Source organism: Rhineura floridana, chromosome 2 (genome assembly GCF_030035675.1).
Source record: "Rhineura floridana isolate rRhiFlo1 chromosome 2, rRhiFlo1.hap2, whole genome shotgun sequence".
Lineage (NCBI taxonomy): Eukaryota > Metazoa > Chordata > Lepidosauria > Squamata > Rhineuridae > Rhineura > Rhineura floridana.
In genome coordinates this window covers 197,412,516-197,440,042 of record NC_084481.1, presented here as the reverse complement: position 1 = coordinate 197,440,042, position 27,527 = coordinate 197,412,516, and the positions used below count along the sequence as shown (strand labels likewise).

The window sequence follows — 27,527 nt, the reverse complement described above, 5'->3', positions numbered from 1 at the left end:
AACTACGTTTCTTCCTGCTGGTAGCCACGGGTGGGAGCCTGACAGGTGGTGCCAGGGGAGGAACATTACAGGAGCATCCACTGCTGAGCCAAATATCCCAAGTATAAATTTCTAACAATTTTAAGCAAAGCAAGGAAGATTTATTTCTCCTTATAAGCTCTATTTAGTTTTCCAAATGGTAAAATACATGAATACACATTTTGTATAAATATTTTATAAGTTTGGATCAGGACTGATCTGCTGCCAAGCAGTCATATAGTTGATGACTATGAATTAATTATATACCCATGTGCTTTACAGCAAATACTCTCAATTAAAAGTGTGATTTTGTGTATTTGTGTGGAGAAAATGAAATATTCATTAGTGTGTGCTAATGAAATACTGTTCAGTGTTTTTACATGATAATTTATCTTAACATTTTTCTGCTCTGCTTAAGTTTTGAATCTTGTTTCATTAACTACTACATGGAAACTACGGTGGTATGTACAGGATCTTTTCTCATAGTGTTTGTGGATAAATAATTATTTTTAATGACCCAAAAAGGCTGAAGATGCTGTTATGTGGGACTGGGGTATGTTAATAATCACCAGATGGGAAACAATTACAGCTGTTGTAAGGAAAATAATCTAGCATTGAAGTTTGAAGGTGAGACATTTTACAAAATTTGTGGAAAGCTAAATCTAATGATTTCTGATGTTTTTTGTCTATGACCCCTCACACTTGCCAGGTTCAGAATTTGAATCTATAGCCCTTGGAGATCATGTTTAATTAATACAAATTTTCCTTTGGAATTGAACTCAACTGAGCATATAAAACATTGTTTATTAGGTAGCTGAGAAAGAAGGGTTATCCAGTATGCTTGATGGTCTTACAAAAGTACATTTGTACCAAGGAAGGAAAGGATGACTCCTACACTTTAGAAAATGTCCAAATTAAAAAAAAATCCAGTTAAAACTAACAACTGTAGCACCAGCACTCTTGTTTTCATTTGTGTATAACATTGATCCTTAATATTTCAAGTCACTCACCAGCTGAAACACTGATTGTATTTTGCAAGAGTTAGGTAAAATATTGGCTTAAAAAAAAGTTAACCATGCATAATTTGTTAGGAAGCTTTGACATCTGTCCTATAGCAATGGTTTTCAGAGCTGTGTTGTGGGGAAACTGACCAGGGACTCTTCAGTGAGAAGTTAAATGGCAGACACACTTCCCTGTGATAAGTCACTGTTGTGTAACTATTTGTTTGGTTTGCTTTTTTAAAATTACTTTTCCATAAAATTTATCAGCACAGCAATCTCTCCTAAAATAATGAGATTTTGTATGTTATTTTCACTAATATATGCATTTATACATGGATTTTTGTACATATTGCTTGGCTGGAGAACTGCATTGCAAAATTCAGAGTGGTGTGAATTTCAAAGGAAAGCTCTGTTACGGTTCATGTATTATTTCAGAAAGTGCAGATTCTGTAAGTTTACCTTTACATGCAAACCGAATCAAATTTCTCCCCATTTCCTTGGTCTTGACCATGCTTCCCATTCACATAAGCCAGGAGTCTTATCCACCATACCACATGGATTGTGTGTGCCTTCTAGTGCCTCTCCAGAATGTTCTGCAATATGCAGGGTGTTCTTTGGGAAACGTGGGTGGTTCTCTGGCAGAAAAAATGATGTAAAAACTGTGGTGATATAAAAAGTTTTAAAATCCACCATTTTGTAGAATGAAGACATATAATTTGGCAAGACATATTTGGTTTTTTTTATAGATGTGTGTGTGACTTCTGCTTATTTTGCATTATGGAACAGTAGAGATGTCTGTTTTCAAATCAGGCAGTAAAACTTGCTACCATTTTGTGGATATGAACATGGGACAATTAAAATCAGTTATCATTGGCAGTAGTAAGGAAGTGTGTCTTGAATAGGCATAGTTATGGGGAGTTGAAAAATTGTTGCTGTTGCTCTCCATGCATTTGAAGGCTTTGGTTCTATAGCAACAACTCCTGTGTGAAATTACAGTTCAGCAGGATTTTCAGTACCATCTTCTGTGGCTTGAATTGAGATTAAAGATTTTTCATGCACTACATATGCTAATTAGCTTAGCAGTGTCAGGATGTGAAGTAGTAGTATTTATTAATTTTTTATCCCATCCTTCCTCCCAAAGGAGCCCTGGGCAGCAAACACCAAAATGTTAAAAAGATACAATTTGTGTTATTCACCAATACCACCTTGTCAGTTAGGATTTTAAGTATTTTGGAGGCTTTAAACCATTTAAAAATATTTTTTACTGCTTTCAGTGGTTACATTTTTGTACATCTTTGAGGTGCTTTTTTCCTAAAAGGATATAAACTTATTAAATAATACTAAAAGTCACTGCTTTTAAGTAATTATCAGCTCTTTTTCCATTTTGTGTCCCTCTGACCTCATTCTTCACACTCCCCCCATCGTGTGTGCGTGCACATGTGTGCTTGCCAATTTAGGATACCTCATGCATATGTTGAAGTAGACTCTGGTCCACAAAAGCTTAAGCCAGGGATGGGGAACCCGTGGTGGCCCTCCAGATGTTCCTGGACTCCAGCTCCCATCAGCCCCAACCAGGTATGGCCAATGGTCAGAGTTGATGGGCGCTGTGCTCTAGCAACATCTTGAGGGCTATAGGTTCCCCACCCTGCCTAATGTCTTAAAAATGGTAAATGCCACAAGATTCTTTTGTTCTTGCTGCAAGAGACTAACATGTCTACTCCTCTGGAAATGGTAAAATCTCTGTGGTCCCTAAGAGGAATCTTTAATATATTGTGATGGTTTCTAGGTTTTAACCTCTGACTTGGAAAAGAGAGAGACCCAGCAGCAAAGGATGCTGAGCCAGCTGAAGGAGATACAGAGCAACTACAAGATCTGTGAAAATGAATGCAGAGCTGCAGAACTCCAGGTTAATGAGCTGGCTCAGCAACTGGAAGAGTCGACTAAAGAGGCAGAGAGGTACCTAGCTGAATTCAGGCAATCTGAAGTACTCAGGCTAGAGAATGAGAAGAAGAAGGAGGAGTTAAAACTGAAAGCTCAGGAATCTATTAGACATTGGAAGCTAAAATGTAAGAAACTGGAACTTGAAACAGAAAAACAGACTGAACTTCACAACCAGTTGATGGAGAAGAACAATCTGGTATGGGATTTCTTTATTCTTTCCTTTTACCTTCAAACCAACAGTTTTAGGAACACCTGAGTATTTTTATCCTTCCCCAGTAAAGTTAAGACTTCTGGAAAATTAATATGTATAAAATTTGTTTACAAATTTACAAACTTTAAAAAAACCCAGTAACAGTCAGTTAGTGCTGGGCTTTATGGAGGAGGGGGAAGAGATGACCTGCAATAGGCAGATATGTGTGGGGTGTAATAGAATGACTTATTTCAATCAAAAGGCAAGGTTTTGAACTATTCACTGATGGAAACAGGATGCTTGACTAGATTGACCTTTTGATCTGATCCATCTTATCTTAACGTCTTCAAAAATGAGAAGGAGATTTTGTCATCCTGTTGTGGCTGACATGGTATCTGTACTTGTTTTTGGGTGCGGAGGGGAGAGGGTGCCTGGTCAAATTTTGGACCTGTGTAAGGTAAACCCAAAAATTATTAGTAGTTGGCTTTGATATGGTGACTTTTAGAATCTGTCTGGAAGTACCACCACCTGACTTTTTAGAAATTTGGCTGCTTATAGTCATCCAAATAATATGCACTCTTTGGTCTTCATATTGTTGAAGCAGGGGAGGGGATTTTTATTCAGCCTTAGGGCTACATTTTGTAATGGGCCGCATTCCAGGGGCTGCATACCATTAGTGGGCGCTGCCAGAGGCAAAGGCAGGCATGACCAGAGGCATGACTAAAGTATGTAGAGTAACAGATGTGACTTTTACCTTTTGTACAGCAGGCTATATTCCAGCCACACAAAACTCAGAGCTTTCTACAATACCACCTCCCCCAATATCTCTATCCTCCATCCAGGCAAGCAAGAGGTGCTATTGCAGTTCAAGAATACATTCCAGGGAGGCAAAAGCTCTCAAGGGGTGTGTGGAGCAGAGCTGGTAAGGGATGTAGCCTTGCAAAGAGTTCCAAGGACCAAATAGGATGAGAGGGCTACATTTGGCCCCTGTGCTTGACATTCCCTCCCCACCACTTTTAAAGGCAGCTCTGCATCATACATGGTGTATAGACAGTGTGCCACTACAGCTTCTTCAGCAAATATGTAAGATGTGGACAACCAATAGGTGTACACAAACCATTTGCTCTCTCTGCCAGTGTAACCTGGAATCCAAACTGGGCTTGGAATCTTGTCACAGGTGTATGGATGTTTAAAGAAGTGCGTACACACATAGATCTCTTCTATATGCTCTTGTATTCAGGTCCTGCTGGCAGGCTTCCCACGGGCATCTGGTTGGTCACTGTGAGAACAGGATGCTGGACTAGGTGGAATTTTGGCTTGATCTTCTTATTGTTGTTTCATTTTGGTCTGTTCCTGCAGAGCTGTTCTTAAAGGTCTCTGTCATCTTGTTTCCAACAGTGGCAAGCCAGATGCTTTCAGGAGTCCCACAAACCACTTCATGCATTTGCTTCAGGAAATGCTAGAGTGCACACAGCAACCACTGTCCTGTTAAAGTGTGGAGTTGCTCTTATAGCCAAAGTTATTCTGAGCTGAAAGATAAGGGTTTGCTCACTGATCTGACTAATAAGGTTTATCAGACTAAAATGACAGTTCTCAAAGGCTTTGATTTGCTCCTTCCATAGAAGTAAGAGCACAGTTTACCTAGTGGCAAAACAGCATTTCCTGGTCTGTTTTCTTTCTCTAAACATTACATTCAAATGCAATAATTGGGATTGTTTGGGAACCCCCTTTTCTTGTTTCATCATGTTTGGTTAACAGTCCAAGGTGATCATGCTTACAGGTTTAGAGCTCTGTCCAAATACAGTGAAATTTTCATCTTTGGTAATCAGCTGAAAAAACTAGCATTTAAAATAGCAATTAGCATTTCAATTAATTGTTCTTGAATGATGTCCAAAGGCAGGAGTAACCTGTGAAGACTGAGAGAGGAAGCACATTTTTTGATGTGATAAGTATAGGAGGAAAATTAGCAATGTGAAAATAGGAGATTAGTCCTTCCACACTAGAGGTAAAAACATATAAGGAGGATAATTATGGCAGATGGACATTGGGTGACTGAAAATTTTAAAGCAATAATTAAACATTTCATTGCAATTTAAAAATAATCAACCAACATACGAGACAGTTTTGACAGAGAGAGACTGTTATGCGTCCTAGAGAGACTCAAGTCTGATGTAATCCAGGTCTGACAAGCAGGTGGACTTCATTACATCTATGCTTTATAATTAATCATTCACTTATTTTATATTCTGTCAAAGCAAATGCCATGTCTTGGAATGTAAAAGATGCCCATCTAAGGTAAAAATACAGCCTGAAACAGCTTGGATATGCTCAAACCTCCAAGGGGGAAGACTCAATCTCAGAATATTGATGCTGATTGTAACTACAGTGGTGGGGGTGTCAGTTGAATTGCAGGAATATTAATGAAAGGCAACAGCAGGAAAGAAGGTTGCAGGGATAGAGGGGAGCATTTGACTTCAACCCAAGTGCAAGGTGTTGGGAAAGTGTGGAGTCAGCGGAGGGAGGGAGGGAGGGAGGGAAGCCTCTATTTAAATTTATTACTACTTTACCTGTTTATCTTAATATTGAAAGTGATAAACAATATTAAAGGAATGAAAGCAACATTTAAAATTGTACAATGTATTTTGCATTATTACTCATTTTAATGGTTTTTATGTTGCTTTACATTACCTTGGGTGACTTCTGTCAGCAAGGCAACAGATTGGTGTTCATCTTATAGCTGGGTAGGGTAAGATGTGTCCTTCTTATGTTATTGTAGGATGAGCACTTTTAGTTAATAATGTTCTTTTATATTTTGATGTATTTTAAATTTTGTATTGGATGTTTTTTAGAAAATTGTAAATCACTTTGAGACTCAATTTTTGTAGTAAATGGCAAATAAATATTAATAATAACACATAACTTTTTATAAATCAGTAAAGTAAATAATGAGTTGAGTTGAGTTTATTGTTATGGTCATAGACCAGCATAAAAAAAAAATACAGCATATAAAAGATACAGCATAAAAAACAAGTAAATACAGGAATGCAGAGGTTCAGATAAGCCTTTTCCATTACAAACCAGGATGCAATACTTAAAAAGTTAAATTTTAAAACCAGGACTAGGTCTTGGATTAATTATTCATTCGTCAGGTACCTTCTACAGCATATGGCAGCGGCACAAAAGCTGGCTACCTTGGCTGATGTTTGGGGAGTATGATCAGATAAAAGAAATGTCACATAAAACGCCTCATCCTTACCCGGAATGTTTTGTAAAATAGGGATAATTAAAGCAGAGCGAAGGTAACGATAAAATATACAGTGCAACAAAATGTGACCCACAGTCTCAACTGCCCCTTGATCCACAGGGACAGAGCCGCTCAGTATATGAGATTTTTTTAAACCTACCTTCCAAAAGTGCCGAGGGTAGGATATTAAACTTAGCACGGGTAAAAGCTTTCCTAAGCTTAGGAATAGTCAGAGTAGCCAGGTAATGGGCAGGGACAAATGCCCTAGAGTTAAAGCTAAGGTCAGGATAAAGTGCGGCCAGAGCTAAATGATTTTGAAAATCTACATCTAAGATTCGTTGGATAATACATGCTTTAGCTTTAGTGTGAGCTAGTGTAAGAATAAAAGAAGTGGAGAAGCCTAAAGTTGATAATTTCATATTTAATTATCGTTTCCGCTTGGACTGGAAGGTATCGAGCAGCGTTAGGGGAGCCAGTCCCACCAGAACGAACATCATTTTTAACCAGAATTTTACTCTGGACATCCACATGCGGGTTTCTATTTTAGTGACTCCTGCTTCTAGTCGCATGATGGAATTGTGCACGCAGGCTGGGATACTAAGAATGGATCGTAAGAATTTAGTTTGAACAGATTCTAGAGGGGCGTAGTTGTCATAGGCACATATTTATGACCTTAAATAATGAGTAAGTAAATACAATAGCACAAGCTTTGTTTGTGATGTCCCTCAGTCAGTAAAGAGATTTTCTGGCAATTGCAAAATTCAGCAGCTGCTTAAATTCATGGGAATGGCTGTTAACGTTACTCTCTTTGGTGGGGTGCTGTCCTTTCTCAACAGTGCTATTGTGGGCCATTTCCCCAGTAATTCAGGGGTGGGGAACCTCAGGCCACATGGCCAAATGTGATTCTCCAGACCACTCGTATCCAGCCCTTGTGGCTTCTTCCAGACCACACCCCCACTTCTCAGGCCACACTCCTCACCTGCCCTGCTCCTCTTTGAGTGATTTTGCCTGGCTGGAATGTGTCCTTGAACTGTAATAATAATATCTCTTTGATGGAGGATGGAGAGATGTGTGGGTGTAGAACGTCTGACTTTTGCATGGCTGGAATATATCTATTGTACAAGGGTAAGAGTCAAATCAATTACTCCACCCACTTTTACCTCTGTCCCCATCCATCACTCTCATGTGGCCCCCTGAAGGTTGCCTGTCAGGGAATGCAACTTTGGGCAGGAAAAGAAGGTTGCCTCCTATCCACCCCCCACAATAGGTTTCCACTTGACTCTTTTTCAATCCTCTACCGCTCTTTTGAATTTTAGGTCCTTAAAGAAAGAGATGATTTAAAGAGTCAACTTCTTTCAGCTATGCACCAGATGGAAAACCTTAAGAAGGAACTAACTGATGTTCTTGAGAAGAGGGCCAAACAAGAAGAGGAGCTTCACTGTAAAGAAGTGAAGCTCAATGAAAATAGATCAATTCAGATGGCTCTTGAACAAGATATCAGGGATGTCACAGAAACTGTGGATAAACTGGAGAGTGAGCTTCAAAAGCAGAGCTTAACATTGAACCAGATGAGAACTGATAAACAGCATTTAGAGGAAGAGCTTGAAGCTGTTAAGATGATCCATGAAAAGGACCAGGCAAGATTGTTAGAGATGCAAACAGTTGTAAAAAACCTGAGTGCAATTCGGGTTAAACTGACCAGCCAAATAGCAGAAGAAGAGAAATCCAAGAAGGAGATGTGCAAGACCCTGATGGATCTACAGAAACAACAGGAGTCTAGTCAGGAGGAGATGGCTACAGCCAGTAAACAGCTGAAGTTGGAGCGAGATGTCCACCAACAGGAACTAGCAGAACTCCAGTCAGAGTTACAGCAGGGGAAAACCAAACATGACCAACGTGTCCAAGAGATGATAAAACTATTCAGCCAAGAAAAGGAGGAAGCATCTGGTCACATTTCAAAGTTGAAGGTATCTGTGTAGGATTATAAATTTTGCCTTCCTCTGCTTTTTTGGAGAAGGAACCTGGGTTTGGGGGCAGAGTGGTCATAGTGCGAACTATCCAATTTGAAATAGGCTATTTGCTTCTTGACCAGAAAAGGTCCTGCATTCTTGTGAAATACATAGTATTGAGTTTTAAAATTAAGCAATGAAAAAGAAAACCCATCCTTCTCTTTTACCACAAAATTGTGGAATACAGACATAGGATAGTCCAGAACATACCAATAGCACAGCTCTGTAATTTCTCCAGGTAGTGGCAGTCTCGCTGAGCATAGTATGGTTGACATAAGTGACACCCCATGACAAAATATTAAATCCTCTGTACCACCATAGTTACTTTCCAAGTTCAGTAATGACAAAAGTTCTAATAGTCGCCTCAGCCTTCCTCTCCTTGTTCTTTGATACTTGCTTTCATAGCTTTCTCTGTTTCACTAGAATAAATTGACACTGGCAAGGGAATGGTTCCTTGATTTCCCTCTCTGTGAAATAATATTTAATGCACTTGTTATGGCCGGAGTATGCTTATACCATATGTGACATAAAATGCTTTCTGTAATGGTACTGGGCATACTGAAGACTTTGGTGTATGTAGTAGAATGGTGGATTATATGTGTAAATAAATGCATACGGTGCATGAACTACTTGGTAACCAGTGTGGTTTTTATGGGGCAATTTTATGGTATGTGCTGACTTTCTACAGTACTTTGCAAAGATCTATGACCCTGTTTGCTGTCAGTGTTGGTTGTTTTTTATTTCATAATATTGGCCATCAGTTTCCCATCTTGTTGAATGAGAGGATTTCTACAGGATAAAAAAGAGTTAGCAACAAATTAGCAAGATTAGATCTGGCATTATAATTGTGCTTACTCCTCTATCCCAATCTTAGTGCTTGTATCCCTTCTCCCTGTAATGAGCTGGAGGGGAGGTATTACAGTGTAGGAAAGGACTGCGACTACTGGAAATAGTATTTTTTTAAAAAAGCTGTAAATGTGTGTCGCAAAATGAGGTAGCCACAGCAGCATTCTTTTTACCACATTGGAGACAATCCCATCCCATCTCATTTTTCCATTGTATTGGCATCTGGATTTACCCTCTCTTATTTTGTAATGTCACCAAAGACCACAGTTACCTGGTTCAGGACACACTTTTGCCTAGCTCATTATGCTGTAATGCACTGAATGAATGGAATGCCATTTCCTTGAGTTCTCCTATAGCTTGAAATGTAAAATGAGATTCTGCATGTGAAGAAGGTCCTTTAGTTTAAGTCTATTTTTGTCCAAGTCCTGGATACTAATCACAGCTCCAAAAAATAACCCACAAAGAGTGATTATTTTAAGATTCAGGGAACTGTGGGCAACCTCAGGGAAGCTCAAGTACATCACTATTTTTTCTCTGGCAGTCCAGCCTGAGAGAGTAGCTTTTGCTTGATCCCAAAGATAATTTATGAGGGATGTAGATTATTGGCATGGTTCCTCTATTCCCACCTGGTACAATGCTCAAGTTTAAGAAGCCATTTTCATGACCCCTGGTTTGAAGATGGCTTGGTTAGAAAGTGACCAGTGTTTGTTTTAAACTTCTCTTAGCCATGTGGGAGAATAGGAGGGGAGAGCAGATGAGCCCTGAGGCTTGTGTCAATTCTTTCCTGCTCATGCATATAGCACCACATGGCAGTGTAGAATTTTATTTACTTATTTATTAAATTTATATCCCACACCTTACTCCAACCTTGCGGTTTAAGAATGTACCTATAGCCAACAGATATTTCTATCAAACTTTAAAAAGCAGGGAAATTGGGTGGCTCTAGTGAATGTACCAGGGGAGCAGGAGACTTGACCTCCTCTCTGAGATATTGTACTGCCCTACAAATTTGTCAAAATGCAAAGACAATTTGGGTTGGTCTTTCACAGTCCAATCCACTTCCTGTGTAGCTTGGAAGAATTTGGTAACATGTGCCTCTGAGCATATGCCACCTCCAAAGATGGAGAATTACATTTTTCTATGTTTGTTGGTGTTCGTCTTGCTTTGCTTCTTTTCTGTTACTACTGTTTCTACAGAGAATCTAACCTAGAAAATTATATTTCATTATTTATCCTAGAAACCTGTGTCAAATTTATTTTTATTAATTTCAAAGCCTTTTTAATGGTCAATGTCATATGATGAGTTCTTGGATGAGTTTCAGTTGGTACAGCTTGAGGATGTTAACAAGGTGCTTGGACAGGTTTGTGCAACCACTTCTGTGCTGGATCCTTGCCCTTCTTGGCTAATAAAAGCTAGCAGGGATGGAACAGCCAGCTGGGCCAGGGAAGTGATTAATGCTTCTCTGTGAGAGGGGGTGGTCCCTGGCTGCCTGAAAGAGGCAGTAGTGGGACCATACCTGAAGAGACCCTCCCTGGACCCAGAAAATCTTAATAATTATAGGTCGTTGGCAAATGTTCTATTTCTGGGCAAGGTCCTTAAAAGAGTGGTGGTAGACCAGCTCCAGTCACTCTTGGATGAGACCGATTATCTGGATCCATTTCAGTCGGGTTTCAGGCCTGGTTTTGGCACGGAAACAGCCTTGGTTGCCTTGCATGATGACCTCTGTCGGGAGAGAGACAGGGGGAGTGTGACTCTGTTGATTCTCCTTGATCTCTCAGCGGCTTTCGATACCATCAACCATGGTATCCTTCTGGGATAACTGGCTGACTTGGAAGTGGGAGGTAATGCATGGCAGTGGTTCCGCTCCTACTTGGCGGGTCGGCTCCAGTAGGTGGTGCTTGGGGAGCATTGCTTGGTACCCTGGACTCTCCAGTGTGGGGTTCCACAGAGATCACTTCTGTCCCCCATGCTGTTATACATCTACATGAAACCGTTGGGTGCGGTCATCTGGAGCTTTGGAGTGTGCTGCCATCAGTATGCTGATGACACGCAGCACTATTTCTCCTTTTCATCTTCTTCAGGTGAGGCTGTCAATGTGCTGAACCAGTGTCTGGCTGCAACAATGGACTGGATGAGGGCTAATAAACTGAGGCTCAATCCAGACAAGACTGAGATGCTGCTAATGGGTGGTTCTTCTGACCAGATGGTGGATGTCCAACCTGTCCTGGATGGGGTTGCATTCCCCCTGAAGGAGCAGGTTCGTAGTTTAGGGGTTCTCCTAGAACCATCTCTGTCACTTGAGGCTCAGGTAACCTCGGTGACACGGAGTGCCTTCTACCAACTTCGGTTGGTGGCCCAGCTACGCCCTTATCTGGACAGGGATAACCTGGCTTCAGTTGTCCATGCTCTGGTAACCTCCAGGTTAGATTACTGCAATGCACTCTACATGGGGCTGCCTTTGAAGACGGTTCAGAAACTGCATGTTGTGCAAAAATGCAGCAGCCAGATTGGTAACAGGGACCAGACGGTTCGAACATATAAAACCGATTCTAGCCTGCTTGCATGGGCTGCCTGTATGTTTCCGAGCTCGATTCAAAGTGCTGGTTTTAACCAATAAAGCCTTACATGACTTGGGACCACAATACCTGATGGAACGCCTCTCCCGACACGAACCCACCTGTACACTGCGCCCCACATCCAAGGCCCTCCTCCAGGTGCATACTCGGAGGGAAGCTGGGAGTCTGGCAACAAGGGAGAGGGCCTTCTCAGTGGTGGCCCCCAAATCTTCTCCCAGGCATTTTAGCATGTGTTTTTAAATTGTTTTTTTAAAAATGTGTTTTTAAATTTGTATATTTGTTTTTAATGTTTTTAATTGTTGTAAACCGCCCAGAGAGCTTCGGCTATGGGGTGGTATACAAATGTAGATAATGATAATGATAATGATAATAATGATAATAATGATAATAATAACAACAACAACAACAACAACAACAATAATAATAATAATAATAATAATAATAATAATAATATGGTGAAGATAGCCTTTTGTGTGTCAAACTGGAGGTTATGCTCTATTCCTATTTTGGGCACATTAACAGTTAAATCTGAAACTGCAGCTTGATGTAAAATCAGACTGGTTACAAAATGACTCTAGCTGTGGGGAAAAACAAGCCCAAGATGCATGCTTTCAGCCTGCTATGTTTAAAGTACTCTACTTAAGGAAAGGTGGGAGGAAGGGCGGGGTATAAATCAAATAATAAATAAATGAATGAATAAGGTGGGCATGGTCAATTAAAAACATAGAGCACACCTAGAATTTTGCTATAATATATTTCACCTCCCACTGTTTTATCTTGTGCAAACTGAGACACTCCTGATGTCCATTGGAAACTATTCTGCAGAACAGTCAGTGCTGTTATTCCACAATTGATTTTGGAGCTTTTTTTTTACTGTTGCAAAATGTTGCTGTAGTTCACATATTCACAGAAAGAGAAGGAAAAGAGAATGATCTACTATAGGAAACTTCACTAAAATTGCAAAGTAAATCAAATATATTTAAAGTGACTGTCTGACTACCCTTCCCAGGATTCTCTGGGGGAAGCCATGACTGTTTCGCATCCAATCAAAGTCTGGTGTGGGTGTGGCCCCCTGATTAGGGAAGCCCAGGAGCTGGGAGTCTGGCTTTTAGAACACTGAGAGTTGGCTCTTACTGAGCATGCCCGACATTATCATTGAGTTCAAGCCAAAAAGTTCTTAAAAATCAGCCAGGCATTTTTTTAACATTTAAATTTCAGAAGGTGAAGGTCAGAGTATGGGGCAAGGTCAGCAGTAGGATTACAGGTACTCTGTGAACATGGCTGATTTTTAATTAATTTCAACAAATTATGAGAACTCTGACAGAAAAACATCCAAAAGGGCTCTGTTTCTCTCTCTCTTTTTAGACTGAACTCTTGATTCTCTCTGACTTTTTTGTGTATTGCAATGAAAATTTAGAGGGTTGTTAAACAAGCGTTTCTGAGTTCAGGACTACTGTATATGTTTTGTAAGGTTTTGTTTTGAAATGAGCTTATGGGAATGATCAGAATGGCATGGGGAGTATTTTTAATTTAACATTGCGGAATGTGAAAAATCCATGCTGACTATAGTATACAGTCACTCTTGTGGCTGTATAATACAATTAAAACTTTTAAAAACAATTAAAAACAATCTTATAAAAACGACTTCCCAGGAGGATCCCTCCGCCTGTGCTGCCTCTGAGACGGGCTCCCGTATTGGATGAAACTTATCCAGTTTTAAATTCAGTCAGAAGGGTTTTTTCTGACTGGGGATGATTTCTTCCGGATAAGGAAGAAGTGTGAGATCTGCCACATAGTTTTGTTTTGATTGTTGGAGCCTGGAATTCGTCAGAATTGTCTGTCTTCCAGCAGTTCAGACAGAGCGAGGATTTTATGCTAGCTCAGCTGGATAAGTGACCCGTTTTTTTTTAACGGACTAGCAGGCAAACCTCCTGTCTACATTTATCATTTTCTTATCTATATAGCTAAAGAGATTTGTCAAAGTAACAGCAATTAAGATAACCTAGATGAGGTAAGACTTTCCTTCTTTATTTACGGAACTAAGGGGGAAGAAAATATAAATAGCTTATCTTTTTTTTTTTTATTGCAAAAAGCTGACATGGAAAATTGCGTTTTAAAGATTACAACGGATGAGAGCTTTCTGATTGGGAGAGATAAGAAATCTTTTTGATTTACAAGACTTTTGTGTAATATATATAAGGGACTATTTTTTCTGATCTACTTTTTTGTTGTTGTTGTTGACGAATCTGCTCATTCTCTCTGCTACTAGTTATTTGAACGCTGTGAACTAAAAGCTGTTTTTGCACTTCTGGACATTTAAGAGATAAGGACTGTCTAGCGTGTGACGTTAGTTGGTTGGAAAGATTAACTCCTTTGTAACTGGATAAAGAAATAAACTGCTCTTTGCTTGGGACATTGAAAATTGAAGGAGTTTTGTTCTTTTGGTTTTAAGAATGGCCATTAAGAAGATCATGGATGTACAAGAAGGGACTTTATTTCTAGACATGCTTCAGAAAATAATGGATGGGATTAACTCAATAAAACAAGAACTGAGAAATAATAGACAAGCGTGGAGAACTGAATTTCATGAAATGAGACAGGAGCTGAAAGAAACTCAGGATTCTATGAGAAAGGAGAATAAAGATAGATCTGGAAAACAAAAAAAGGATGAAAGAGAAATTAAAGGCAAGGTTCAATCTATGGAGATTGGCTTAAATATGGACATGAAAAAAGATTTGGATTTCCTGGTTGTGACGGATTCTGGAGATAAATATTACAGTTTGGAATACAGCGCTGTCTCTGAAGGAATTGAAGAGATTGGAGATAAAGATATTATCGGTTCAAAAAAATTCCTGGACTGGAAGGATTTGATGGAACTTGAAATGGAGAAAGTTAATAGAATTAATCCCTGTTTTGTGTCAATGGAAAAACCATCAAGAAATGTACTAGTGTATCATGTGGAAAAGAGGAGCAGAGATGCGGCTTTGAAACAATACTTCAGTGTTATGTTTGGATTTGATGGTAAGAAAATATCTGTGATGGAGGAAATTCCTATCAGACTTTTATTATATGACTATGACAGCAAGATTTTTGGGTGCGTAAAGATGGAAGATGGACCCAATATGGATAATGACAGAAGAGCGATTTGAAACTACTGGACTCAGTAGATTTGATGAGTTGGATTAATTGACATGTTTATTTAGAAAAAAAAATTGATTGACATATATCTCAAGGATTGGAAACTTCTCTTTGACTTTTTGTGGAAGATTAAAATGATATGATGTTAATGAGATTTGAAACCAACTAAGATAACTGCTGGAGGAAGGTGATTTTATAATCTATTAAGAGATAGGTCTGTTATATATTATAGATTTATAGTTGAATTATAGTGTATTGAAATTACTGGATTTAGTAGATTTGATGAGCTGGATTAATTGACATGTTTATTTAGAAAAAAAATTGATTGACATATATCTCAAGGATTGGAAACTTCTCTTTGACTTTTTGTGGAAGATTAAAATGATATGATGTTAATGAGATTTGAAACCAACTAAGATAACCGCTGGAGGAAGGTGATTTTATAATCTATTAAGAGATAGGTTTGTTATATATTATAGATTTATAGCTGAACTATGACAAATCGGAAGTCAATATTTTATATATATATGTATTTTTTTTGTATTGTATTAGTTATTGATTTGTGTTGTTTTCTTTTTGTATTATTTTGGTTTTGAAAATTAGAATAAAAATTAATTGGAAAAAAAACAACAATCTTATAAAAACAATAAGAAACTGCTTTCTAAAAACAGTTAAAAATTTCTAAAAGCAAGCACCTACTCTCAAACTAATAATTTTAGAGTTGCCAGAGACAGGACTTTCAGCCATCACATGCCTGGGTTGACAGGAATGTTTTAAATTTTTTCCTAAAAGTTAATAGTGAGGGAGGCTGACATACCTCACTAGGGACAGCATTCCACAAACTAGGAACCTCCACCAAGAAGGGCCCTGTGATGGATCACTGCCAACTGGGCAACCTCCAGTCGTGGCACCACTAACTGGGTGCAGACATATCCAATACATGCCCAAGAAACTTGTGTAATCTCATTTCACACATTTTTGGAAAAATGTAATAGGTGAAAATGGACAGGGGTGTGTGGCTGAATGGGAAACACCAAATGACATTCTTGTGCAACACAAGCTCTATGTTGGGGAGTAGCAACTGGTCAAATCTGTTAATACTGTGCAAGATGATCAGGATCCTTTGCAATGACTGGGAACAATATATCTACTTCCAGAAGTCTTTGTTATATAGTTTGTTCCTATAAGCTGATATTTTGTAGAACATCATGTACAGAATTAAAAAAACAAATTGTTCTGTAAGACAACCTTTGTATTAATGAATACCGCATTAAAATAGTAGGTATTTTTTTTAGTTTTAGTATTTAGGTTTCTACCAGTAATAGGTTATAGTGGGTTATTTCACCCACTATATTTCTGTATTTGGTCCTGTTTACATTACCTATTTATTTTATTTATTTATTTTATTTATTTATTAAATTTATATACCGCCCGACTAGCAATAGCTCTCTGGGCGGTGAACATAAAATAGCATAAAAATACAATGAATAACAAAATAATACTAAAATACAATCATCAATCCAATACAATAAACATTTTAAAAAGTAAATCAGTGTAACTTAAAATGCTTCAGAGAATAGGAAGGTTTTGACCTGGCGCCGGAAGGAGAGCAGAGTCGGCTCCAGGCGTACTTCCTCAGGGAGACTGTTCCATAGTTCGGGGGCCACCACTGAGAAGGCCCTAGATCTTGTCATCACCCTCCGGGCCTCCCTGTGAGTTGGAACCCGGAGGAGGGCCTTCGTAGCAGAACGTAGTGCACGGGCCGGTTCATATCGGAAGAGGCGTTCCGCAAGGTATCGTGGTCCCGCACCGTATAAGGCTTTATAGGTTAATACCAACACTTTGAATCTAGCCCGGAAACATATTGGCAACCAGTGCAAGCTGGCCAGAACAGGTGTTATATGCTCGGACCGCTTGGTCCTTGTCAGCAATCTGGCCGCCGCATTTTGCACTAGTTGTAGCTTCCGAACTGTCTTCAAAGGTAGCCCTACGTAAAGCGTATTACAGTAATCCAAACGTGAGGTTACCAGAGCATGTACCACTGATGTAAGGTCCTCTTTACTCAAATAGGGACGTAGCTGGGCTACCAACCGAAGTTGGTAAAACGCATTCCTAACCACCGAGGCTACTTGAGCCTCAAGTGAGAGGGAAGAGTCTAAAAAGACTCCCAGACTATGAACCCGGTCCTTTAGGGGGAGTGTAACCCCATCCAGGACAGGGTATATATCCACCATCCGATCAGAGAACCCGTCCACCAACAGCATCTCAGTCTTGTCTGGATTGAGCTTCAGTTTGTTAACTCTCATCCAGTCCATTGTCGCGGCCAGGCAACGGTTCAGCAAATCGACAGCCTCACCTGAAGAAGATGTAAAGGAGAAGTAGAGCTGCGTGTCATCAGCATACTGATGACAACGCACTCCAAAACTCCTGATGACCTCTCCCAACGGCTTCATGTAGATATTGTTCCTGTCTGACATTTCTACATCTTTTGGGGTCTCATCTGCTTTCTTGTTAGGCCTACGGGAATATCAGATTAGTGCAAAGGAAAAACTTCCTTTGAGGACAGTGTGGTATGGGAAGTTGGGGAGGCTTGGACAGCAATGTTTTAAGTAAAAGGGGAAAGAACCTAAAGGTAGAGCTGTCAAAATACATATTGGCTGGATATGGATATATCCATATCTATATGTACCTATCTGGGTTGTAGCAACAAAGCTACCTGATGATAAGCAATTATGGTGCAATTTGATACGTGATGTAGATTTCAAATAAGAGATTTCCTTCAGATAATATATGTCTCATTAAAATTGTATATAACACTTTATCTTAGGAGTTCAGAACTTAAATATACTTAACTGTGTTCCTTGTTTTGCTTATTCCCGACAGGCAGAACTTCTAGAAGAAAGAAATCTGGTAAAAGCTCATCGTCGACAGGTAGAAAAGATGAAAGTTGAATGTGATAAGCTGATGGAGGAGCTAATCCAGAAAGAAGAAGAAAATGCAAAATTTAGGCGAAAATATCAGCTGATGAAACAGGAACTGGATGAAACGGTAAAAGAAAAACATTCTGGTCTTATGGGCTAGTATAGTAAGTTTAGCCTTGTCAGATTCAAAGCCACCTTTTAGCACCAACCTGCCATGTGAGACCTCTCTCTTCTTCTCCTTCTTCACCATAAATGTATCCTCTCTCCTGTGCATGGAAAGATGACTTCAGGTGGGTAGCTAGCTCCACCTAGCGGCTGAAGGCAGAAAGAGTGCTTTTCAATTTTGCAAGGAGTTCCTGCTCTTTATAGCTTCTTACCGCAGTTCTCTTTCTGCTTTCTCCAAAGATGGTTGTCTTTGCTCTCTTTATTGGTTCAGGCTTGTATTTTTGTGTTTGCTTAGTGTAGTTATTATTTCTTCCTCTTGTTGTAGGTGGTGGTTTTCTTCCCCCCCCCCATTCCCAGGTGTTTTTTTTTTTTTTTTAGTTTTAAAAAGAACAGAGCTGCGGCGTTTCAGCCATGAGGAAAGGAGTCCCCTCCCCAACCTAAAGCTTATCACTTCATCAGGCTCCAGCAGGGGCCTTCACACTTCAAGTGCGGGAGGCTCCAGAACGTAAGGCATCGGCTTCCCCCTCGCCAGTAGTTGCAGCCCCAGCAGCGGCTAGACAACACGTCCTCTGCATCTTGCTTGAGTCACCACCAAGCCTAAAGCAGCGTTCTTGGCCATCAGCAGTGTTTTGGCCACCCACCCCCATGTTGCTCCTCCTTCCCTTAACTGCTATGGGCCCAATGGAGCCGGCCTCAGCATTTAGCCACTTCTTCTCCCCACTGCCCATCTGCAGCTCAGGCACCACCAGGCCCCGTGGCCACCATTACCAGCCCACCGCTAGCGCGTCCTCCCTTAGCGCGCCATCAGAGCAAGCAGAGGCAGGCCCAATGCAGTTGTCTATGTCTGCCTCTCACATTTTGGCCTCTGCCATCTGCACAGACCCACAGCTTTGCCAAAAGCCACCATCTTATTACCATCCCTGTAAGCTCCACTCTGCAGGTTGCTCCCATGGGGAAAGCAACTGTGAAATCTGTGGTCCCCACCAAAAAGGCCAAACTGCTCCCAGACTGCCATACATCAGGTATAGCTGCAGACTCAGCAGCAGCCCACCCCTCCACTAGCAGGCAGGAGGTTGCGGAGGCATGTCTTCAAGCGGACAGGGTGGATCCTCAGGATTCACATTCAAGGAATAACTGATTGGAATGTGAGGCATGGGAGAAGGTTGGCAACAGATGTGGAGCACCTGTGCAAGACACCCACAACTCTGATTGCAGATTACAAAGAGACCAGGAACCTGTCTCTGAGGAGGAAGGGGGACATGCGCCTCCATCTTTAAACTACATTTTCTCCACCACATCTTCTCCAGAGGTTTTCTCAGGATTCCAGGAGGCTCCCAGACAGTGCCCATCCCTGCAGGAGTCTGAAAGGGGGGATATTCAGCCACTGGGTGGCCATGCGCAAACACTGCAACTGCAGTTTTCATCCTTGATGCTACAGCAATTGAAGAAACAACTGAGGGAATCCTTCCTAGTAGATTTAGCCAGAGACCTTTTGGCTGCGGCAGCTCCTGCACACCCTCCTGGAGAAGACAGCAGGGAGGCTAGACCCTCCACCCAGACCCGGGGAAGGCACATCTCTCACAGACTTCTAACCTGATCCACGCATTGGCTGTCTTAAGACCACCACCCAACCTTGCATCGACAGTCCCCAACGCAACTGTGCAGGGCAGACACCATTGCTATGGGGAAGGTCAGGATGCAGACCCAGACAATGAGTTGATCATTCTGGACGAAGAAGAGTGGAGTGGAGATTCAGAATCTGAAGAGGTCTGTATCACCAGGATCTTCCAAGAGGCCCACTTCCTCCCCCTCCTGTGTAAGGCAATGGAAGCACTGAGTTTGAATTCCCCAGAAGACCCTCCAGCACAGGCGACATCTAGTGTTTCGGTCATATATCTGAATCCCAAGCCCAAATCAAGGGTGCTTAAACTCCTGTCCTTGCTACCAAAAGTGATCAACTCCAAGTTTGACGAACGGTTGCAATTTTAAAAGTCAGTTCCAGCAGTTAAAAAATATTATATGCTGGAGCACCAGCTTATGGATCAGCTGAAAGTCCTGCTGGTGGATGCCCCCATAGTAAATTTATTAAACCCATCCTTAAACGCAAAGGACTCGGATGCCCACCTTAAGGACCCTACAGAACGCAAGATGGATCAGGGCCTCAGAAGAATCCACGAGGCTAGTGCGCTGTTAGTAAGGGCAGCATCAGCCTCTTCAGTATTTGCAAGGGCTTCCCTCCACTGGTTGGAAGACTTATGGATGGCCCGCAGCAGGACCCAGCTCTAGACCACAAGTCGCTACTGAAAATCTCCTGGGTGGTGACCTTTATGGTGGATGCATTAATGAACACCACGCAGTTCTCAGCATGGTCCCTGCTGGTGAGTGTCTTCTCTAGAAGAACACTTTGGTTGCGCCATTGGGATGCAGTGCGCCACCACTTGCTCTAATTTGGCCTCTGAACCCTATGCGGGAGGCAAGCTATTTGGCAATGATGCCTTGGCGGGCATCCTGGAATCCAAAGAAAAGAAGAAATCAATGCCATCAACCAGGACAAGGGATGACAGGAGATCCTTTCAGATATCCTTCCACCCTTACCAGACCTCCCAGTCCTTCCGTGGTGCCAGATCAGTGGGAAGAGCAAAGGAGAGTCAACCCAGTTGCCCCTTCTGGAACAGGCAGCGTAGTCAGGTCGAGGGCCACCAGCAGTTCTCCTACAGGGCCAGATTTGCATCCCAATCACAGAGAAATAAACATCAATTCTGATGCCAGCACCACCCTGGTGGGAGGTTGCCTCCAGCAGTTTGCCCATCGTTGGAGGGACTTATCATCAGACCAGTGGTGCTACAGACCCTCCAACACAGGCTATGTCTTGAGTTCACGTCATTCCCTCCCCCAAGATTCATACCATCTCCCATTTCAGCGTCTCCACACAAAAGGGAAAGAATCCAACAAGCAATCTCTCACTTGTTGCAGATTGTAGCAATACAACCGGTCCCCACAGGAGAGAGGTTTTCAGGGAACTACTCACTCTTCTTGACAGTCGAGAAAAAAGGGCAATATTTGACCTGAAGAACTTGAACGAGTATATAACATACCACAAGTTTTGCATGGACAACTTGAAGACAATCAGGGTTACCTCGAGACAGGGAGACTACCTCACCTCAATAGATCTGAAGGAGGCATATCTGCACATCCCTATTTTCCCACCTCACAGGCGCTACCTCAGATTCATGGTAGAGGGAAACCACTTCCAATGCAAGGCTATGCCTTTTGGTCTGTCATCTGCCACCAGGGTATTCACAAAGGTTGTGGTGACCCTGGTGGCACACCCCAGGACGCAGGGAGTTCATGTTTTTCCTTACCTAGACAACTTCCTAATTCGGTCCCCATTGGTTCACAAATCATGGGAGGATCTACACATTACCCTAGCCTGCCTGAAGGACCATGGCTTTCTGATCAATCACATGAAGAGCCACCTGCACCCATCTCATTGCTTGGTGCATCTACAAGCCACAATAGACTCGGAGCAAGGAGTGATAAGACTGGCACAGAACAAAATAAACAAGATACAGGCAGCAATGTGACACCTTCTGTCCTCTCCATCAGTGGACCTCATGCAATTGGCAGCAGTTCTAGGGCTGATAGTCTCAACATGACAACCATTCCGTGGGCACAGCACCAGTCACGGCCCCTGCAGTGGTCGCTACTGCCCTTCCAAAGTGACATAGTGGCCAGATGCCACTGAAGACTGTCACTATAATCAGTAGTTCATCACTCTCTGCTATGGTGGATGCACAAACCCAATCTGCAAAAGGGAATTCCATTTCGTGATCATCAGTGGACACTCATCAAATCGGACACCAGTCTTACGGGAATGGAGGGTTATATGCAATGGTCAGATGGTCCAAGGCTTATGGTCTGCACCCCATCAACCTTCTGGAGGTCTGCACAATTCGCCTAGCACTCAAACACTTTGCGTAATCAAAGCACTTGGGGGTGGTACTGGCCAGAACCGACAATGTTATGGCCAGAGCTCATTTGAACTATCAGGGAGGAACGAGCTCAGCCCAGCTCCAGAGAGAAGCCTCACTACTATTCCAGTGGCCAGAGGTCTATCTAGGTTCAATTCTGGCGGAATATCTCAGAGGGGAGGACAAAAGTCAAGCAGACTGGCTGAGTTGGGAGTGAATCCATCAAGGGGAATGGAAGCTCCACCCGATGGCCTTTAGACAGATAGTGGATAACTTTGGGAGAGTCAAAGTGGACCTTTTCACCAGTCACTGCAACTGTCAGGTGAGAAGGTTCTTTGCTGGGTATGCAATGCCACAGACGGAAGGAGTAGATGCCCAGACATCCCGCTGGCAATCAGGTATGTCGTATGCTTTCCCACCACTTCCAGTCATTCCAAGGGTGATCCAAAAAATCCAGTCTGAGAAGGCAACAGTTTTACTGGTCACCCCATGTTGGCCAAGGAGGGCCTGATTCTCGGACCTACTCAACCTGGTGGTTGCCCCTCCATAACAGATCCCCCTCAGGGAGGACCTGCTATCACGAAGACAGCTTCTCCACCCAGACCTGGGATGGCTGGCCCTTCATGCCTGGAAGTTGAGAGACGACGCCTGCTAAGAAAGGGACTTCCGCCTCAGGTAGCGGACATAATGATGACATCTTGACATTCATCCACGATTCGGATTTACGAAGGTACGTGAAAGGCCTTCTCTGGGCGCAGAAGCAAAAAGTGCATCCAAGGAAAGCTGGCATAAAGCTCTTGTTCTTACAACATGACTTGGCGTTAGGGCTCAGGCCCAACACTTTGAAGCGTCAGGCTTCAACTCTGCCAGCAATTCTATCCACAGCTCCAGAGAATCTGCTGGGATCTCATCCCTTTCTGAAGTGCTTTTGTGTGGAGTAACAATTTCTGCGCCACTTACAGAGCATCACTACCCAACATGGGACTTTCACAAAGTGTTAACAGCCCTTCAGAACCCTCCCTTTGAACCACTCAGTAAAACCTCCCTTCATCTTCTGTCCTTTAAAATGTTGTTCCTTAAGGCCATTACCTCAGCCTGGAGAGTGTCTGGCTGAATGCTCTGTCTGTTGACAAGCATTACTGTTTGTTTCATAAGCATAGGGTCATCCTCCACGCTGTCCCTTCTTTCCATCCTAAAGTACTGTCTAACTTCCACTGTCAACAAGAGCTTGTCCTCTCTTCTTTCTGCCCTAACCCAGTCCACCCTACAGAAAAGGCATGAAACTCACTAGATGTGAGAAGAGCCCTAAAGGTATATATGGCCAAAACGCAATCTTTCTGACAAACAGATAGCGTGTTTCTGTCTTCTCACCCAGCTTCGTTAGGGAACAAGGTTTCTACTTCAATACTAGCCAGATGGATTAAGGCATGCATTACGTTGGCATATGCTTCGCTTGGACTAGTCCATCTGACCAAAGCAGTGGCCCACTCAACTAGGACAACGGCAACATCAGCAGCCTTTTCCCGCAATGCTCTCCTCCAGGAGATTTGCAGAGCGGCTACATGGGCTACTCCTAACACATTTATCAAGCATTATAAAATAAATATTTGCGCATCCGCTGAGGTGGTCTTCAGGAGAAGAGTGTTACAGCACGTTCTCACAGACTAATAAGATTTTTTACAGCCCAGTTATACTCCCATCCTACATGGGTCAGCTTTGGTATGTCCCACCTGAGGTCATCTTTCCGTGCACAGGAGAAGAGACATTCGGTCTTACCAAGAAACAGTCTTCTCTGTGCATGTCAAAGATGACCTCAGGACCACTCCCTATGAGGGCTGGGCTGCCATCAGTATCGGTATGCCTGTTTTTAGCAGAGAGTGTGTGAGTGTTGTTCGTTTGTCTTTAGTTGTGTCTGGTCGCTGTTCCATCTTCACTCATCTAGTTGGCTTGTCATCAAAGAACTGTGGTAAGAAGCTACAGAGAGCAGGAAGTCCCTGCAAAATTGAACAGCGCCCTTTCTGCCTTCAACCGCTAAATGGAACTAGCTACACACCTGAGGTCATCTTTGATATTCACAGAGAAGATCGTTTCATGGTAAGACCAAATATCTCTTTTACTCCTTTTCCTTTTCTCTGTCTCTCTATGCGTGCCATCTTTCTGCTTTACTCTTTCTTTCTCCTTCTTTATTTAAAAAAATGTGTAACAAAATATGCAACAAAATGGTGATTGGACCTCTGGCATGACATAGTTTTGGGTCTTGCTCCATCAACTGAAGGCCAGTATTTGAGAAACAGGAAAACTGCTTAAAGATAACCAAGCAATCACAGTGTGTATTCACACTTCCCTCTCAGGAAGTTTTTGTAGGTAGGCTTATATTACCAAAGCTCTATTAGCAAAAAATAAAAAGGATTGTTATGCATAATACTAGTGTGCAAGCAGATATATCTCAAACTTTTCGCAGCCCATCCTGTTTGAAAGAAGCCAGGTTATATAATTCCATTGGCAAAGCTAAGCAGGCCAAGAGGGGCCCTGAATGTGAACTAGTCCAAGTGTCAGTAGTGAGATGATTTTTATGTCCAGCTTCTCTTCTCAGATACCATCTAATTGTTCAGTATGCTGCATGTCTTGGGCAAGGAATTTTGAACTGCAAAGAAAAACCTCACCAAAGCAACCTAACAATCAAAAATAAATAAATAAAATATGCCCCCACCATTTTAGAACCCAATCCAGTAAACAGGTGATTTGCTCTAGATCAGTGGATTTCAGATTGCACATATGCAAAGATTTTAAGAATTCCCAGCAGGTTTTTAACGTGTGGGTGAAATCCACGTGGTGCCCTTGTATTTGCGGATAGGCTTTGATCCAGTGGGATGCCTCTGCTAACAGAAAAGGAGAGGGGATTTTTTGCCAGTTCCTCCTTTGCCCTGCAGCTCCCCCTGCCCCCATCTACCCCATTATGGAGGGTCTCTCAACTTTCTGATTTTCAGGGACTGCAGAAGGAATCAGTAAAATTTGCCTCTTATTCTATTGGTGGAAGCGTCTGCTGGATCAAAAGCCCTTCTGTGAGCACTCCATCTATTGTTTCTGCTGGCACATGTGTTAATTTGTAACAATACAGTGGTTTTTAGCTCTGTGTGAGCTCTCCAGTTTAGGCTGTTGAATAACCTTGTCAAGGAGTTTTTTTAAAGGATTCTTAAATAATTTGTCATAATTTTGACATGAATTATAGCAAAAATATGTTGGGGGAAATATGAACAAAGTTAAACAACTGTACATTCTTTTCAATTTCCTCCCTGAAGAATGCATATCTCCTGAGACAGGGAAGAGGCTATTCCATCTGCTCACCCATCCTGCTCTGTTGCTTTCCCTCCCTTTCCTTCTCCCTCTGTTGCTGCTATTGAGGGGTCCTGGGACAGGGAAATAGTGATTCCATTTGCTCACCCACCTTGTTCCTAGGTGCCCACATAGCCAGGACGCTCCTGCTAATTCCAGAGGAGGGGAGTGGAAACACTTCGGCTAATTGACTATGCCCAGCCCACAGACTAGATAAGAAGGTTGCTGCAATGCAGACCTTTTGGGGTCATCATGAAGGCATCACCTCCTGTATTATTGTACTGTTGAATGTATTATCCAGTAGGAGAAAGCAAGCGGTGTTGTATTATTGGGTGGTAGTTGGAATTGTGCTTTTGCTGCCAAGGTGAGAGTCTGGGTTGTCATGTTTTTGTACGTTTCAGAGTTGCCCAATACCACTCAGTGTGAGAGACTGAACAGGTATAGAGTACGGCCCTACTTGGGTGAGAGATGGGGAGGGAATGGTTACATTGTTGCTTGTATGACATTGTGCTGCCCTAAAAGGAAGTGGGTGAATGAGTTGTACATTGTGCTTGATGCTGCTGTGTATTTTGTAGATCAAGTGTTTGCTCTTTAATGATTGTTTAGCTGGAGATTAGTTAACTGTATGGTTGATGGGAATGAATCAGAGTGGGGCTTGGATGTGGAAGACTGCTAAGGACACAGGGCTGGTGCCAAAGCACAGCCAGGTAGGGCCTTGGCCAAGGGCCCCTGAAGGGCCCCTCCTTTGGGTGGGTAGCTAGCATTCCCTTCCACGATCTGCAGCGGAGTTGGTTCCCGATTCAGCCTCAGATCATAGAGAGGGAGCTCCCCAGCTCCCCCTACTACTGTGCAGGCCTGCATGCCCCACCTATCTTTCCCTTGAAGTAAATGTTGGCCGCGCTGTGGGCGCATACCTGCCATCAACTAAGATGACAGCTGAGGCTTCCCTAAGGAGCTAATGACTCTGCCGCCATCTTGGTTGATGGCAGACATGTGCACACACTGGCCAGCATTCACTTCAAGGGAAAGGTAGGTGGGGCATGTGGGTGCATGCCGGGGCCCAGGGCAGGCTAGTGCCCAAGGACTCCGGCATGCCTAGCTCTGGCCCTGTAAGGACATATTTCGGAGGGGTTACTGTTATCTAAGCTCCTATCTTAGGTATTTGTAATTACTAATAATGCTGTTTTGTGGAGTTTGTTGTATTTTTGTATTTGATTTTTATGATTTTTATGTTTAAGAGAATATTTTATTTTTCTGTTCTGTTCTGTTAATTGTGCTGTTTTGAATGTGTCTTATATTTGACCTATAATATTTTCTTTTAATATTTTGTGATGTTTTGATTGATATTTTAATCTAAATTGTCAACTGTTCTGAGATTTTTCCCCAAAAATACAAAGCGGTATAGAAATAATAATAATAATAATATGTTCAAAATTTGTTGGGAACTCTGAAATACTTTAATATCTATTTTTTCTGGGCACATATTATTATTCTTGGTGGTTCTGGTGGTGATTATTTATTTATTTACTTACATGCCAAAATGTCTTCTAAGTAGTTTACAAGTATAACATCAATTATAATATATTCACACATAATTTTATGATGGTGTGTGGCATGGCCCTCCTTTTGGTAGCATACAATAACCCTTTTTGAGTGATCTCATTCTTACCACAATGGTAGCCCATTGGGCGGTGGGGGAAGAATAGTCTTTCTCTGGGGAAAATTATGTTGTTTACTTTGAAAAAAGAAAAAGATTTTAAAACCCAGGAACTAGTAGCTGTAATGTTGAGGAGAATTGAATTGGTGGCTGCTTCTTCAAAAGAGAATTATATTTACATGGTGGGCTATGACGTGTGTGTGTGTCTGCCTGTGTATATGTGTACCAGGGTGTAGTCATCCAGGGTCTCGGGAGGTCTTAGACCCCTTACTTTTTTCAGAGCAGGATCCCAGCAGGTTCCCTATGTCTCCAGCATCCTATGAGACAATCAACATGAAAGGGGAAGGTGTTAGCCACTGAGAAGAGTCTTCTAACATGCTTCCTTGTCCTGTCCTGCTGATTGGAGCCAGAGTGAAAGGAAGTGAGTCAGCCACTTAGATGGCTCTTCTCAGCAGCTAACACTCTCCCCTTTCATGCTTATTGGCTCCTAGGGATATCTGTTGTTTTGGGAAAAGGT

The 27,527-nt window shown here is 42.0% G+C and overlaps 1 protein-coding gene across 7 annotated transcripts in view; it reads left to right on the top strand.

Moving 5' to 3' along the window:
* Nucleotides 1-27,527, top strand: part of CEP128 (centrosomal protein 128) — a 300,038-nt gene that overhangs the window by 86,187 nt on the left and 186,324 nt on the right. For 6 of the 7 annotated variants that reach the window (XM_061611884.1, XM_061611883.1, XM_061611881.1 and 3 more), the window contains 3 exons: nucleotides 2,806-3,156; nucleotides 7,711-8,361; nucleotides 17,847-18,011. In XM_061611884.1, coding sequence (XP_061467868.1) covers nucleotides 2,806-3,156; nucleotides 7,711-8,361; nucleotides 17,847-18,011 — 1,167 coding nt within the window. The remainder of the gene's footprint in view (nucleotides 1-2,805; nucleotides 3,157-7,710; nucleotides 8,362-17,846; nucleotides 18,012-27,527) is intronic. The other variant, XM_061611887.1, reaches the window with a different exon arrangement.